The sequence below is a fragment of the Lagenorhynchus albirostris genome, chromosome 2 (assembly GCF_949774975.1).
Source record: "Lagenorhynchus albirostris chromosome 2, mLagAlb1.1, whole genome shotgun sequence".
Lineage (NCBI taxonomy): Eukaryota > Metazoa > Chordata > Mammalia > Artiodactyla > Delphinidae > Lagenorhynchus > Lagenorhynchus albirostris.
The window spans coordinates 149,369,776-149,381,121 of record NC_083096.1 but is presented as its reverse complement, the minus strand read 5'-3'; the positions used below and the strand labels follow the sequence as shown (position 1 = coordinate 149,381,121).

The 11,346-nt window shown below is 54.9% G+C and overlaps 1 protein-coding gene across 1 annotated transcript; it reads right to left on the bottom strand.

The window, feature by feature from the left end:
• Positions 1-2,198: 2,198 nt before the first annotated feature.
• Positions 2,199-10,740, bottom strand: HECTD3 (HECT domain E3 ubiquitin protein ligase 3). The gene is made up of 21 exons (XM_060140214.1): positions 10,309-10,740; positions 9,994-10,154; positions 9,660-9,752; positions 9,445-9,580; positions 9,045-9,160; positions 8,847-8,960; positions 8,621-8,703; positions 8,013-8,178; positions 7,704-7,785; positions 6,889-7,071; positions 6,684-6,736; positions 6,439-6,503; positions 6,176-6,279; positions 5,788-5,907; positions 5,587-5,676; positions 4,380-4,586; positions 4,006-4,135; positions 3,848-3,922; positions 3,639-3,720; positions 3,424-3,495; positions 2,199-3,256 (listed from the first exon to the last, which is right to left on the bottom strand). Exons 1-21 carry the CDS (start codon positions 10,675-10,677, stop codon positions 3,172-3,174), a joined length of 2,586 nt encoding a protein of 861 aa, XP_059996197.1. The 5' UTR covers positions 10,678-10,740; the 3' UTR covers positions 2,199-3,171.
• Positions 10,741-11,346: the final 606 nt, after the last annotated feature.

Sequence of the window (11,346 nt, the reverse complement as noted above, 5' to 3'; positions counted from 1 at the left end):
TAGAAAAATGGACAAAAATACATAAAGAGCAGTTCATGAAGAAGAAAAACAATTGTTCAATATAGTAAATAACCAAAGCAATGCAAATTAAAATAAAAATCATATAATTTTTCTGCATATTAAACTAAATGCCCAAGGTTGGTAAGAGTTTAGGAAATAGATAATAAAGGGAGTGAAAACTGTTACACCCTTCCTAGAGGGCAATTTGGCAGATTGATGAAGTGATTTTAGGAACTTAGTCTAAGAAAATAAATAGGTAGGCAAGGATAAATGTATGAGGATTTTTTTTTTTTTAGTTTATTTATTTATTTATGGCTGCGTTGGGTCTTCATTGCTATGCACAGCCTTTCTCTAGTTGCAGTGTGTGGGCTTCTCATTGAGGTGGCTTCTCTTGTTGCGGAGCATGGGCTCTAGGCGCATGGGCTTCAGTAGTTGTGGCTTTTGGGCTCAGTAGTTGTGGTTCGCAGGCTCTAGAGCACAGGCTCAGTAGTTGTGGCGCATGGGCTTAGTTGCTCCGTGGCATGTGGGATCTTCCTGGACCAGGGCTCAAACCCATGTCCCTTGCATTGGCAGGTGGATTCTTAACCACTGCTCCACCAGGGAAGTACCTGCATGAGGATGTTTATTATAACATTTGTAATTTTCAATACGAAAATTTGTAAACAACCTTAATGTCCATCTGTAGAGGGTTTTAAATGAATAAAAGTTATGAAATTCCTTACAATGTAATACAATGCAGCCAATAAAAATAATGGTTAAAATGAGTATCCGCCTTGTTCCAGGGACCATTATTTCCTGCTTGGATTTCTCCTTGCCTCCAGTTTCTCTCCCTGTCAACTCATTCTTTACGCAGCTGCCAAAGGCAAATCTAATCATGTCACTCCCTTGCTTAACCCTCTCATGACTGCTCAATGCAAAACCCTCAAAGAGTCTCCAAGGCTGGAGTCTTATCTCTTTCTTCCCTTCACACTCGTTAACATGCTTCTCAGCTGGCCTTTGTACCGTTATTCTCCCTAAGGATTTAGCATTTCTCTGAGCCACTTTGGTTAGAATCATCCTGTTCTGTCTTTTAATGAAACCTTTCATTTCTCCTTTGGAGCGCTTACGTAAATGTTATTAAATGTTGTTTATGCCGTTATCTGTTTAATATATGTCTTTTCCATTAAAGGTTAAATCCCAAGAGGGCCAAAATTATCTGTTTAGCCACCGTTTTATCCATTGCACCTAGTGTGGTGCCTGACACAGCTGTTCCATGCAGTCACTGAATGAATGAATGAATGAATGAAGAGCAAGCTACAAAATAAAAGAGGGACCAAAGACTCGTGTGGCCGGTACCGGACAGAAACGGACTACCTCCTGCAGGCGCGTGCTGGCCACGCCCTTCCCTGAAGAGGAGAGAAGGGGTAAGGCGCGCCCACCGGGCAGGACAAGTCGGCGGGAGCTTGGCGGGAAAGCCGAGCTGCGGGGGAGTCGCGGCCTCTGGGGCTCTTGCGCCTCCAGCTCCCTGGGCGGAAAGGGGCTGCCGGAGGAGGGGGCACGTCTCCTGTGGACCACCCAAGGCGCAGGGTCGGGGAGCTGTAAGGCGAGTGCTGACGGCGAGGCTCATCTGGAGAGTCAGACTCCGAATTACGGGGAGGCAGTCTTCGGGGTGCGCACAGCCCCAGGGGAGGCGCTCAAAGCCAAGGCCGAGTTTTCCACCAGGGCAGTGTCAGGGCGCGCCCTAGAGGACGGCGTGGAGAAGCGATGGGAGAGCGCGACTTCTCGGGGGTACTCTACACGCACGGATGCTCTTCTAGACTGCACCTTAGCTGTGTGGTACCTGGAGGTGGGGTGGGGGGTGGGTGGCAGTGCCGCTGCCTCCTCTTATGTCACACCTGATTCGGGTGTCTCTCAGCCATTGCAAGGCTCTGTCCTCTAGGAGGTCAGATTCTTCTGCCCACCTGGTTACTGAAGGTGGTGGACTCCCATCCTCTGAATCACCACACCCACCCCGGAAGATGCCTGTCCAGCTTTCTTTCCCTCTTCTGGGCAGAGGACACCTTATTTCTCTGCTTAGCTCCAGATTTCATCTCTGCCATTGAGAAGCCCCACCACTCCCACGTTGACACACATGTCCTTTGCTCCCAGCAGGACCCTGAAGTCCTGGAACGGTCTTCTTTAACATCCCTCGGGAGCCCAATAAACGCACTCTGAAGGAATGAATTCATCCATTTATTCAAGTTTCCCACGTACGAGAGCTTCTTTGATGGAGTGTCGTGGAGGCCCTTAAGGGAGGGAGGGCTGGGGCAGGGACGTGCATAAAGCCTAGGTGGAGGTTTAAAGTCTAGGCTTTATTTTAGAGTTGAGTAAAGAGGAGCTATTGAAGATTTCAGAGAGGACATAACTGGCCTTAGCCTGTGCAAAGTCTTGGGGGTAAGACAGCAGACAGGGAGTCAGGCTGGAGGTGATGCAGAAGTGATGAATACGGGGTGGCAGTGGTAGTATAGATTTAATGTTGAATACATGTATGTTTAATGTTGAATACATGTATGTTTAATGTTGGATACATGTATGTTTAATGTTGAATCTTGGATACATGTATGTCCTGAGCCAGGGATGGTGGTGGCACTTTGTCAGTTGAGACTTAGTTGGAGAAAGAAAGTCAGAACTCACACCTTGGGGTTGGAGGGAGAGGAGGAAAAGACCAATATGTGAGGGAGAGGGTGTTCAGCAGTTTCTTTATTCTTGGTTCAGGTGACCAAGGAGGATGGCCATCATTCCCTATCCATCCCTGGAGCCTTGTTCGGGGAGGAGCCTCCATCCTCCCCTCTCCCCCTGAGTTTTTAGCTTTGAGTCCAGGCTGAAACCAGAGAAGAACAAGGAGAGAAAAAAATGAGCTGGAACCTGAAGCAAAGTCCACGGGGTGGGGAGCTAGAAGGCCCCCTTCAAGTAGCTCAGGCCTGGCAGCTTGTGCTGGGCTTGTGGAAGATCCCTCTCACAGATGCGAAATAATGCTGGGAGCAACCCGAGCACGTGTAGGGCTTGAGGGTCTGCGGGGCTGGGCCACCAGTGTCAACCCACTGCTCCACTCCAACCGCACGCAAGGGCGGAGTGCGCTGGCTTCCTGGGCGAGGCGAGTGGGACCTGCGCAGGAGCAGTCCTGCCGGCCTGCGGCTGCCCCCTGGCGCCGACTCACTCCTCCCAAGGGCTCATGTCGGTGTCGATGGCCACACAGTTGTATGCAGCGTAGCGGAGCTTCTCCTCACACACCTTGGCACTGCAGGGGGCAGGGAGCTGATCAGCGCCAGGCGTAGAGGTCCCTCCTTCACAACCAGGGGCTTTGTGGCTCCAATTTTTGCACCCAGTACCTGAAGCCCTCCTCCACCCTAGGATGCCACCCTTCCCCCGCCCCCCACTCCCCAGGCTGGAACCTAGGAAACCCACCTGGCATAGTGCGGTAGGAAGAGGGTGCTGGAGCAGGTGGAAGACTCAGGCAGCGCATCTGTGGTCTCATAGCTGGGGGCGTGGAGGGACCAAAGATCAGAAACAATTGCAGGGGCACAGGGCAGGGGTCTGACACGTGAATATGTTTGTGGGGCAGGGCAGAAGGCCAGCCACAGCCTCTTTCGACTGGACCTCCCCTCCCCATCCTCACTCACCCCAGCTTGTCCGGGTAGACGTAGATCCGAGCTGGCAGACGGCTGCGGCCTGTGACAAAGCGCAGGAAGCGGCTCCGGTCCTCTAGATGGAGGAGAAGGAAATCAGTGCCCGTGTGCTGGTGGTGGAAGAAGTTCTTCAGCTTCCGCCCTGTCTCTGTATCCCAGGAGTGGAGTCCGAACCCAGACATTACTCTGCCCTTTCCACTGACCGTTGGTGAAGTTGTTCAGTGCCTCCCAGAAATACTGCACCCGTGTGTCAGATGGCTCGAAGTCCTCAAACCGGGCTGGTGGGGACAAAACCAGATGGAATTAATTCTTAGGTCCTTAAGCCCCACCCCGGGACTGCGCTGCCCTGCCCCACACTCACTGAGCTTGCGCAGAGCATCCACAGTGACCTCTGGGTCCCCGCACACCTTCTTCTCCAACTCTTGCCATGTTAGCAAGTCCAGCACAGCCTGTGGCACCACCTTCAGCAGACCTGCTTGCATGGCTGACACCTGTGGAGGAGGGAAAGGGCCTGGCTGGGGAAGAGGGCACAACTCCCAGCTCAGTGTGTGGTGGGGACCCTTGGCCTCCACTCATGGAGACAATGTGTCTCTGTACTTCACTGATCAGCAGGGATGTGGGGCAGAGGGATGGTGGGGGCCGGAATTCTTGGGACTGGGTTCTGGAGGCCTATAAGGCTGGGCTCTGGCTATAACGAGCCCAAAGCTCTCTGTTCCACTGGCCTCTGGTTAGTACCTGCTCCTTGCTCTCCTCTAGCCGTGCCTTCTGCACCAGTTGGATGAAACGGGAACGGTCCTCAAATCCCACCACGATGCCTGCACCCCCAGGGATCAGCTCCACCACCTGCTGGTCACTCAGCACAGTGGTGAACGTTAGCTCCTTTCCAAATTTGAACTCAAATGTCTCCTTGTCCATTCCTTCCATCACTTCCAGGAGCTTTACCTGGGGGTTGAAGAGAGGCAGGAAGGTCATCTTTTCATTGTAGAGACAGTCCTTGTTTTTCCTCAAGAAGTTCACAGGGAAGCAGGAGAGGCAGCCAGGCAAGGCAGTCCTCACGCAGGCAATGAGGGCAGTGAGGGGATTAGTACAAGGGCTGTGAAAGCATCAAGATGATGCCTAACCGGGCTTGGAGATCAGGAAGGTGTCCTGGAGGAAGTGGCAGCTAAGCTGAGACCCAAATGATGGCTGGGAATTGGCTGGGCCACCAGGAAGTCAGGAGAGAGAACATCTTGGAAAAAGGTGGAAAGAGCAAAAGGCCTTAGGAATCTGTCTGGCAGCCTGATCATGAACCAGGTGTCCAGAGATACAGGGGTCATGTAAGGCCTTTCCAGACTCTGCATTTTATCCTAAGCCCAGAGTGGATTTACTGAAGGGTTTAAACAGGGAGAGTGAAATGAATTACTCTGGATGCTGGAGATCAGATGGGTAAGAATGGAGACAGGGACACTGACAACTTTTGCAGTCAGTGGTTGGGTCAGAAATGAAAGTGGCTGAACCAGAGGGAAAGTAATGAGATGGAAGAAGTGGACAGATTCCAGAGGCAGATGTGACAGAATGTGGGAGGTGAGCGAGAAGGAGGAGTGCAGAAGGACCCTGAAAGGGCTTGGCATGGGGAGGGGTGGGTGGTGGTGCCACTGTGAGACAGGGAGCCCTAGAGGGCAGTAGACTGGGGAGGGGATGAAGGGTGTGTTGATCCCGAGGTGCCTTGTTGGGACAGATGTCCAGCAGGTAAATGCATATATAGCCCCAGGCTTAGGAGAGAGGTTGGGGCTAGAAGTAAGGAAGTAGGGGTCACCAGAATAGTTACAGTAGTTGAAGCTACTGGAGTACATGGGATTGGAGAGGGAGCATGTATGTGGTAGGAGAAGGTTCAGGACAGCCCTGGGGAGCAGCAACCTTGGGGGCTGGGCAGAGGAAACACTAGTTCTAGGCCCTAACTCACCAGTACAGAGTCCACAGCTGGGAAATCCTTGCTCCAGCTCACCTCCTCACCAGAGAGCTGTTTCCACACGAAACCAGGCAGAGCCAGGACCTGTGAGACAAATACTACTGTCTTCTCACCCTGAGCTGCCCAGGTTTGGCCGGCTCTTCTTCCTTCCAAGAGCCAGGATTAATCTGGTGGGGTGCAGAATAGGCTACTCACCAGGAACTCCTTACCCCGAAGGGCAGCCCCCATCAGCTGTCCGATCCACTCGTACTTGGCAAAGTCTCGGCAGGAGGGGTTGGGCACATACATATCCCGGGCCTCACCCGTGCCATTGCCCTGTCCCCGAGACAGAGCTGTCAGCACGGCATGGGATGGACCCTACTTTGTTGCCCCAGATGACTCAGAGACTTCCCTGAACACCTTCCACTGGGGGCCCTGAATGATCCCTCTGAATATACAATGGCTCCTCCTTCCCTGCCTGTCCAGAGGCTGCCCCAGGCAACTCAGTCTCTCCTCTGCCCCCTCTCTAGCTTAGCCCGGTACCTGGGAGGTTCGCAGAGACAGAAGAGCAGAAACTATTTGGGAGATAGGGATGGGAGATTACCTGGTTGGCCGTTCGGACAAAGAAGGGCAGAGGCACAGGGGTGTCCGCCGAGCTAGGGCACAGTTCTTCTGACATGTCTGCCAGGCTATCCCGGAAACCACCTCCTGAAATGACAGATAGATGCCCTCAGCTGGGGCACACAAGAGCCTCAGCCCCCATAATGGGGTAATAAGCAAGTCCCCTATCTGGTTAGCTGGTGATCTCAGAAGCCTCTACCACTCGAAGTAGGGCTGGACCCTTGTTATCGTCCCTCAGGGCCTCACCTTGGTCAATGATGCCTTCTGCAATGAATTTACACTCCCACCACTGGTCATAGCGCATGGGCCACCTGTAAGTAGGAGTGGGTCTCTGTCACCACATTGGGCCAAGGCTCAGAATGATGCACCTGCCCAGAGTCCACCCAGGAGTAGAGGCTACAGAGGGGTAATGGTGAGAGGACCAGAGGCAGTGCGTGGGTATACACGTGTACACGTATACCCTGAGCAGGTCCCTCGCCCCCATGCCATACCTGTAGTCCAGGGGCTTTTCATACTTGTCAGAGGGCTTGAGGCCTTCATAAACCTGGGGGCAGGGGAAAGGGGAGGGAGTTGTGGGAAAGTCTGTGTCAAGACCTGGCCCCACTCTTGCCCAAAGACCTTGCTCAGGTCCCTGCTGGCCCAGCCCCCTAGGCCCCTTACTGACCCTCCCTCAGTCTGACCCCAGGTGGTCCAAACCTGGGTGAAGACAGCGTTCTTGCAGGCAGGGTCCTTTAAGGGGCAGGCGCGGTGTTCCATGGCGAGGCGCCGGTTGATGTATAGGCGTGGCATGAAGCTGGGCTTGCTGCTCTCTGAGTCACGCAGGCACTGGGCCACCAGGCCTGGCCGCTGGCGTGACAGCAGCAGGAACTGCTTCACTTGCTGGGGAGGAGAGGTGGCCAGACCAGGACCAGCAGGCAGTCAGCCTCTGTCCAGGCCCTGGAACCTTTCTCTATTCCTGGACCTAATCCCATGGTTCCAGTTCAAGCCTAGTCCATCCCTGGTCCTTGCCTCCAGTCTCTCCCTTAGTCTGGCCACCAGGGAGAGCTTTCTAAAACAAAAAATCCAACTTTGTCATTTCCTTACATAAAACCTTTCCAGTGGCTCCACTGACCAGGAACAAAGTCCGGCCCCAGGGCCGTCTGCTACCAGGGCCTGCTTCCTATCCACCTTCTCCCAGCCTCATCCCCATGTCATACTCACATCTATGGGCAGGCTTCTCTCATGTCATTTTGAGCTGCTGGTAACTCCCAGTGTCCACCTTTTATGCAACCTGCCCTGTCCATGCTGTTATCTCTCCTCCCCGAGCTCTGTATGTTTCACATGCTCTCTGGGGAACAGCACCCCAAACTCGAAATTTTCACTATTTGTGTCTGGCTTTCTTCCTATGTTCCCAGAGCCCAGCAAAAGCCCAGGCCTAGAGTAGGTCTAAGAACTCTCTGATGAAGAGTGAACTGCCTGAGAAGAAAGGGGGTGCCCAATGCCAAGACCAGCACTGCATGTGTCAGGCTCACCTTAATCTCACTGAAGGTGCCCAGCGTGTGGTCCCAGGCAGGTACCAGGTGGTGCAGGACGCTGTCTAGGATCTTTATGAATCTGGGGTGGGTGGGTAAAGATAACTGCAGCTAAAGAGTTTGGTATGGATGTGAGACCCCCTCACTCCCCAACTCACAGGGACAGGAGAAGGCAAGGCCCAGGGACTGCTCTGCCTCTTGAAGTGGAACAGCTTACAGTATAAGACCTTGGGGGCCTCTTCCACACAGACATACAAGGCTCAGGACGGGGGACAAGGAAGGGCCTGACTGGCCCCGGGCCACAGCCACCTCTGCAGGAGAACAGCTCTGCGGTATAGCACTTCCGGATCAGTGCCTTCCAGGCGTGGGTATCGCACCAGACTGGTGGGCTGGAACAGGTCTGCATTCAGCCCTAGTTCCCGCTGTCTAGAAGACTTGATCTTGACCCCTCGAAGACGCACGTCAATCCCATCATCTGGAGGAAGGAGTTAGAGTGAGATCACTTACTGCGCCTGCTGCCTTTTTGGCCCTCAGACCTGAGGAAGGCTCCTTAATGCTCAGCCTTTTGTTACCCCTAGCCCCTAGAAACGTGGGACCTTTGGGATCCCCTCCTATAACCTGATTCTGATTATTATATTCTTTGCTAGTTCCTGTGTCCACCACTATAGTTTGGGGATGCCTGAGGGTCCCAACTCCGTTCCTCTTCCAGGTGAGCCCAAGCACTTCTATGGCTTTAAGGCAGCCCTCTTACCCAGCACCTTCCACCCGGCTTGGGCCCCAAAGCTTCAGATCCTAGTTAGTTCAGCTATCACCTTTACCTCAACTCCAAGCCCATTTCCTTCTCTCCACACTCACTGCCAGCTAACCCCCATCTACACACTGGGCTCCCTTTCCCTCCTTAGGGCCTTAAGCCCCACCTCGGCACTCGACGATGCGGATCTCGATGACTGGGAGGTGGACGGTCATGTCCTCCAGGACACAGACATCCCCGATCAGGGTCCTGAGAGGATGAACGTGAGGCACTTTGGAGACCCCTTGTCTTCAGGGACTGCTGGGGTCTCGCTCGAACTCTTGCTTCCAACGTGGGCCAGATCCTACTGCTTGGATCATGTCCCACCTCCCACCCCAGGCCAGTTCACTCACTCGTCAATGCTCACATCACTCAGCTTCTTCAGGTTGTCCCCTTCACCCCCATAGATCACCACCCGCTTAGGCATAAAGTTGTCATCTGTGGTATCCACCGTGAGTAGCAGCTTCCTGAGGGTTAAGAGTGTGCACGTGGGTCTTTTACACTCACAGGCATGTGGCTCACCCACCCTGTCCTACTCGGAGCCCACTCACTTCACAATGGTGCCCTTTTTCATGGTAAGCCGTACCCAGTGCTGGCACTGGGACCCATCGCTCTCCCAGTAGGTGTCCGCATTGCTGTCTGTCAGGCAGGACACATTGAACTCCTCCTGGGGAGGGGCAGAGAGGTGGAGTCAGTGTTTACCCCCACTCCCTGCACTGGGGGTGTGCTTTGGGCCAGGGAGCACGAGAGAAAGTACAGTGGAGCTGGGTTAGAAGCACATCTGGTATGGGTGGAGGCGTCTAGGGGTTCCTACATGACTTCCAAGATGGGGGGCTGGACTGAGTATGGCCTGTGGGGATTCAGATTTGGCCCTGGCCTAGAGGTGAGAGTTCTGGATCTAGCAAGATGTGACTACATCTTGCTTGGGGCGGGAGGAGTCCCAGCACCCACCGTGTAGGAGGAAACGTCTATGCTCTCCACATACTGCTTCACGCTACCCAGGTTCTCATCCTCCTTGCCCAGGTGGTCGTACAAGAAGTGGATCAGGTCCTCGTCGCACTCGTAGGTCCACGTCGGGGGCACATAGCTAAGCAACCCCAAGTCCCTAATTAGGTTGGGCCCAGACCTGGAGCTCCTTCCTCCCCATCCCATCCCAGCTCACTCACAGTAGCCTTTGTACAGCTTCTGTGTATGCCTCGGCCGGCTGAGGCCTTGATCCCAGGCGATGCGAGTATGTCAGGTCCACCACCTGTTCCCATCTGTGCGCACAGAATGGGGGACGGGATGTGGAGACATCAGCGAGCAGCAGGAGACCCTGGAGCCTTCTCCTAGAGCTCTAGCTCCTCTAAACTGCGCCTCCAGAAGCCCCACCCCAGCTCCCTTCAGGCCCCGCCCCTTTCTGCTGTAAACCCTGCCTCCGCTCCAGATCCCACCACCCGGACTTTGCCACACTAGGGCACAGCAGTATGACAGCAAGTCCTGCCCCTCCCAGTGCAGGACCTGAGCACCGGGCGGTAGTCCACTCCAAAGAGCTGCTGCTGCCGTTGGAGGTGGTCTGGAGTGTCGATGGGTACGAGCCGGGCCCCGCCTTCTGCCGGGCGGCACACCAGCAGCCAGCCTTCGTCCAGCCCGCAGTCGCCCAGGTGTTCCGCCAGCTGCTCCTGCCGGGACGCGCCAGACAGGGACAGCCGTCAGGGAACTGCCGGCGGCAAGCCCAGCCCAGCCCAAGGCAAAGGGCACTGAACGCTATGTCAGCTCAATATGGGGGAGGGAGGGGACCAGCCAAGGGCTTCCCTGGTCCCGGGTCTTTTGCACCTTGGTCAGCTTCACCCAGAGCCCGTGGCCGTTGCACAGCTCCTCGCCCGTGGTGCGCACGCAGGCGCCGCGCCGGAGCTCGATGCTGTCGCGGGCGGCGCGGAGGGGCCCGGAGCCGGTACAGGTGGCCGGGCCCGTGGCTCCCACACGCAGCCCCGGGCCCTCCGCCTCCCACACTGGCAACAGCACGCGCGACGGTCCCGCCGGGTCCTTGTAAAGCTTGTAGAGCACCTCGCGCGGCACGAAAGCTAGCGCCGCCGGCAACGGCCGTCCAGCGCGGAGGCTCTTCGCTGCCTCCGCCAGGAAGCGCACGCGGCCCAGCAGCTGCCGCGGGGACTCTAGCGCCGCGCCCGGGCCCGGGCCCGCCATAGCTTAGTGGCCCAGGGAAGCCCAGGGGCGATCCGGCCCGAGGAGCTTCTGCCGGGAAGGCTGACTAAGCTTCCCATCACCTTCAGCCCCGCCTTCGGCCAGCCTTCGCCGTAAGTTCTGGACTAAACGCTCCTCACGTTCCCGCCGTATTATCCTGTGTACTCGAATACTTAATCCTGTTATCAGTTTCTGTGCCTCCCGCTCAGCCAACCAGACCCAAGTTCAGTAGTAGTTTCTACCTGATCAATCTACCCACTCCAAACCCCATTACATCTACCATTTAATCCCCACTGCTACTACCCCATTCAAGCCACCATCCATCCTATCTGGCCCGGAAAGTTGCAACAGCTATTTCTGTTTTGCCTCCGTGCCCCCAGTGAGTCACACTACAACCAGAAGAATCTTTAAAAATCTGTTAGATATCCTCTCAGGCTCCCCATCCTAGGGGCAGTGTGACTAAAACGTTTCGGAAAATAACCCCCTCCCCAGCTCGGCTGCTGACAGGAGTCTTGAGTCATTTAGGCTTGATCCTGGTTGTTACTCCTAATCCCAGGACACTGGTGATCATTATCCAGTTTCTCCCAGTAATTCTGAACCAAACGAGAGGAAAGGCCGATGTGGTTAGGGAGGAGGCAAAAAAACATGGACAGAAGCTGCTGGTGAAGTATA